Genomic DNA, 4,374 nt, shown 5'->3' with positions numbered 1-4,374 from the left:
TCCACCATGCATACAGATTATCTTTTCACCAACCACGCAGCATACCGGCATCGTATTAAACACATCAGTAAAGGCCTTGAAAAGCCTGATATTGTACCGTCGCTTCACATCATCGAAAAAACCATACATCTTGTTGATGCTTGCACACTCGTGGTTGCCGCGGAGTAGGAAGAAATTCTCAGGGTACACAATCTTGTAACAGAAGAGAAGAGTGATGGTCTCTACACTATGCTTACCCCGATCCACATAATCGCCCAGAAATAAGTAATTTGAGTACGGTGGGTACCCACACTTCTCAAAAATGCGCAGCAAATCATAATATTGTCCATGAATATCACCACAGATACGCACTGGTGGTTTAATCTCTAGTAGCATAGGCTGGGACATAAATATATCACGTACGGCATTAAGAACATTCCGTATATCCTCTTCACGGATAAGAATTTGTTGTTGTGTAGCATTTCCCTTAACAATAAGTAACTTCTCTATGAGCGTCTGCATGAGCAAAACCACAAGTAACACGAACGTGCCTTTTTTCTCTCTTTTTTCGTTGTCTTTGCGGTGATATCCTCAACTATAGTTTACGGGATGCCTGCCTTACGCCACCCAATGTTTTTTTTTCTCTTTTCTATCCTCTGGTTTACCTTTTGTTGCGGGTTGAAAATTGTTTAAAGCAACGAAAAAAAACAGTAAGCAGAAAAAAGCTATACTGTTTGGTTATGCTTTTTCACCTATGTGTAGGACCCTTACCCACCCGGACTTACTCTCAAGGGAAACTATACAGGAGCACACAATCGCAACAAAGCTTTAGAATAACAAAAAGAAAAACGAAAAAAAAGAGCAATTTGTGCACAGGCATATCATATATATATATAGATACACATACATCTATATATATATATAGATTTGATACCTATAGATTTATATAGATATATCATATTTACAGATGTTATTCCCAAGAAGCTATTTGCACGGAGATTCCCGCGTCAAAATGAACACCAGTTGCAAGAGTCTACATCACAACATTTTTTTTTTTTTGTTTCTTTCTCTCCTTACCTCCTCATTTATTTTTTTCTTCTTTTCCTCCCTGTTACGAGGCGACATTTTTAGTGTGATACATGACTACACCGCCAGAAAAAAAGAAAAGAGAAGACCACTTTTCTCTGTGTTTATTCTTTCAATCAATCAATCAATCATTTAGTCTTCATATTCTTTCCTATCCTCTGGATGGTTGCGATTACCGAGATTCCTCTGGTTTGTGCAGTGTCAAGCCTCATCCCCACTCCCATGCATTGTGGAATATTGGGGGGATGAAAGGTAAAAGGAACAGAAAAGAAAAAAAAAAATGAAACAAAACTAAGAAATCACACACAAACAAACACACACACACACTCACTTCACACATACACATATACAAAGAAGTTAAGGAAGAAAAAGTGGCATGAAGGGCGAAAGGAGAAACAAAAATATCGTTTCTGCTCCACCAGTAAACCAGACGTCAGAGAGTCAAAACGTTGTGAAGATGCAAGAGCAAGTGTTGCAGGAGCATCCCACTCCCCCACCTCCTCTACAACTACATAAACAAAAAAAAAAAAATGAAGAGATGAGAAGACGCGAAAATGAAAACTATAGTACAGAGAACTAGAAGAAGAAAAAAAAAAAACGAAAATGAAAATGAAGGTAAAATCCCTCCACTTGTCATCGCCTTCCACCACAATGAGCGCGCAAAAACAAATGAGCCTTACAAAAGCAATCATTCACGCAAGTACGACAAAAGGCACAGAAAGTTCTGTAATAAACCAAAGAAGGGACTGACAAAAATAAAAAGATAAACCACCAACTACGATGTACTTTATCACTCATTACGAATGGTTCATCCCTTGTTTATTAATTTCTCCTTCATTTTCATCTCGCTTTGAATCATCACGCTACATGGAAGAAAAAGATTGGCACACAGTAACAAGGCATCAAAGAAACAGTATGAGTAACAGTGACTGACAAAGAAGTGGGGAAAAGAGATAGTTATTGTGATCATAAATACGTACCAGCTTATGTTTAGGTCAGTTTGTCTCTCTGTCTCTCTCTCTCTCTGTGTATGTATATATGTATGTGTGTGTGTGTGTCTGTGCTACTTGAAAATGCAATGGACCCAGAATGAATTTTTTTTTAATCGAACATCTGTGGTCACAACACTGTATGACCGGTGAGCAACATCTGTGTCTTAACATACATCACTCCAAAAATAAAAAATTATACACTCACACAAATACAAAAATGCACGCAGAAATACTGCCATTCATATCAAACATCTACACATACAGATAACGGGGAAAAAAAAAAGATATGTGTAAAGATACAGTAGCGGAAGACGAAGAGCTGTCATGGCCCAAAGATCCCGATCCCCAACTCCTTTCAACACAAGAAGTGTACCCAAGAGAGGAGAAACCATACTACGCCGCTTTGAAAAACACACACATACACATAGACACAGACAAACTGACCTAAACATATTATACACTCGTACAAATATTTAATTCACTAAGGAAGCATGATCAAGTCAATAAGAAATCCAATATACTCAAAACCAATCACCACTACTCAGCTTCTGAACTGCAGAAGACAGACCGTAAAGGTAAACACGAAGATTGTACACCAAAAAAGGAGGGGGAAAGTCGTACACAACCTCTGTACGAAACCCTCCAAAGCCAGATGGGGAAAGAAAATGAAAACGGAACTACAAAAGTAAAAGAAACAGTTTCACGTTCTTTTTTTTTTTTTTTTTTTACATTCAATATAAACCCCAGTTACTTAAGTTCCTCCAGTTCAGCAAACAAATCTCCACTTTATCGGACACGGAGAAAAAGAAAAAAAAAAAAACGACCAAAACGAACATAACATTGAAAAGAACATCATATACGTAAAACAATTTAGCTGTTTGCCGGAATAATGAGAAAGGAACATTGTAATTTTTCATCAATATTCATGACAGCCGCATCATTATCAAACTCACCGCAATAGTTTGGAGCGGAGAAGATTGTTACTAATTGCCGACTCGCGAAGAAACCGTAGCCACGCTCCATGACTTGGTGGGCACGCACCACCAGGTCCATGTCTACCATGTCCAGGAAGTCGCCCACAATGTCCTCGCCGAAGAGATAACTCACACCGCGGTCACTCTCAAGAAATCCTTTCACTTCATCCTCAGGGTCGGCCCACAGTAAATCACACAAGATACCTTTGTCCGGCACATCACAGGGTCGTTCTATCTCATTCACAGCAGCAAGAGACGTCAAATCAGGACTTAGTCCACCATGCATACAGATTATCTTTTCACCAACCACGCAGCATACCGGCATCGTATTAAACACATCAGTAAAGGCCTTGAATAGTTTGATATTGTACCGTCGCTTCACATCATCGAAAAAACCATACATCTTGTTGATGCTTGCACACTCGTGGTTGCCGCGGAGTAGGAAGAAATTCTCAGGGTACACAATCTTGTAACAGAAGAGAAGAGTGATGGTCTCTACACTATGCTTACCCCGATCCACATAATCGCCCAGAAATAAGTAATTTGAGTACGGTGGGAACCCACACTTCTCAAAAATGCGCAGCAAATCGTAATACTGCCCGTGAGTATCACCACAGATACGCACTGGTGGTTTAATCTCTAGTAGCATAGGCTGGGACATAAATACATCACGTACGGCATTAAGAACATTCCGTATATCCTCTTCACGGATAAGAATCTGTCGCTGCATGCTACTCCCCTTAACGGTGAGCAACCTCTCTATGAGGCTTTGTACTAGGTTAGATGACATTCCCTAGCCTTTGCCTCCCCTGCACCGTTTTTCTATTTAACGTACTTTCTCGTGTGTACAGCTCTCTTTTCTTTTTCGTTCAAAAACCTAAATATATATATATATATTTTTTTTTCTTGGGGGGTTTTCTGGTTTAACACCAGTGGTGACTGCACACGCTGGCGTTTTTGGTGGGAGAAAGGAAAAAAAAAAGAATAAATAAATAAAAAATGAGGGAAAAAAACAAACCAATGAAGGGCAAAGGGAAGGATGGGGTTGAGAGTAAAAATGAGAGTGTGGGGGAAATACGAAGGTTCGGGTAAATCAGATGTGCGATTGCCAGGAGTGGCAAAGGACACTTAATTTCTTTCGTGGAGAAAAGAGAAAGGGGATGAGAAACGATGTTAGTAAAAGATGCCCATCACAGCAAGAGTACCGTCATTATAAGAAGTCATGATATACAGAAATTCTCTAACGACCATTTAATTTCCTTCTTTTTTTTTTTTTCTCTTTTCATTTCTTCTTGTACAATTGATGTGGGGTAGTTTTATGTTAAAAGAACGAAAAAAAAAAA

The 4,374-nt window shown here is 39.1% G+C and overlaps 2 protein-coding genes across 2 annotated transcripts; both read right to left on the bottom strand.

Annotated features, from left to right (window-relative positions):
• Window positions 1–501, bottom strand: TM35_000013680 (serine/threonine-protein phosphatase PP1; the record flags this gene model as incomplete). Its single annotated transcript, XM_029021049.1, has 1 exon — window positions 1–501. A coding segment is annotated over one exon (501 nt), but the record flags the coding sequence as incomplete, so codon positions are not given.
• Window positions 502–2,927: 2,426 nt separating this feature from the next.
• Window positions 2,928–3,821, bottom strand: TM35_000013670 (serine/threonine-protein phosphatase PP1 alpha; the record flags this gene model as incomplete). Its single annotated transcript, XM_029021048.1, has 1 exon — window positions 2,928–3,821. The coding sequence occupies one exon, from the start codon at window positions 3,819–3,821 to the stop codon at window positions 2,928–2,930; it is 894 nt and encodes a 297-aa protein (XP_028887556.1).
• Between the last annotated feature and the right edge of the window lie 553 nt (window positions 3,822–4,374).

This window comes from Trypanosoma theileri (assembly GCF_002087225.1).
Source record: "Trypanosoma theileri isolate Edinburgh chromosome Unknown TM35_Tth_1_V1, whole genome shotgun sequence".
Lineage (NCBI taxonomy): Eukaryota > Euglenozoa > Kinetoplastea > Trypanosomatida > Trypanosomatidae > Trypanosoma > Trypanosoma theileri.
This window is presented reverse-complemented; position numbering and strand designations above follow the sequence as displayed.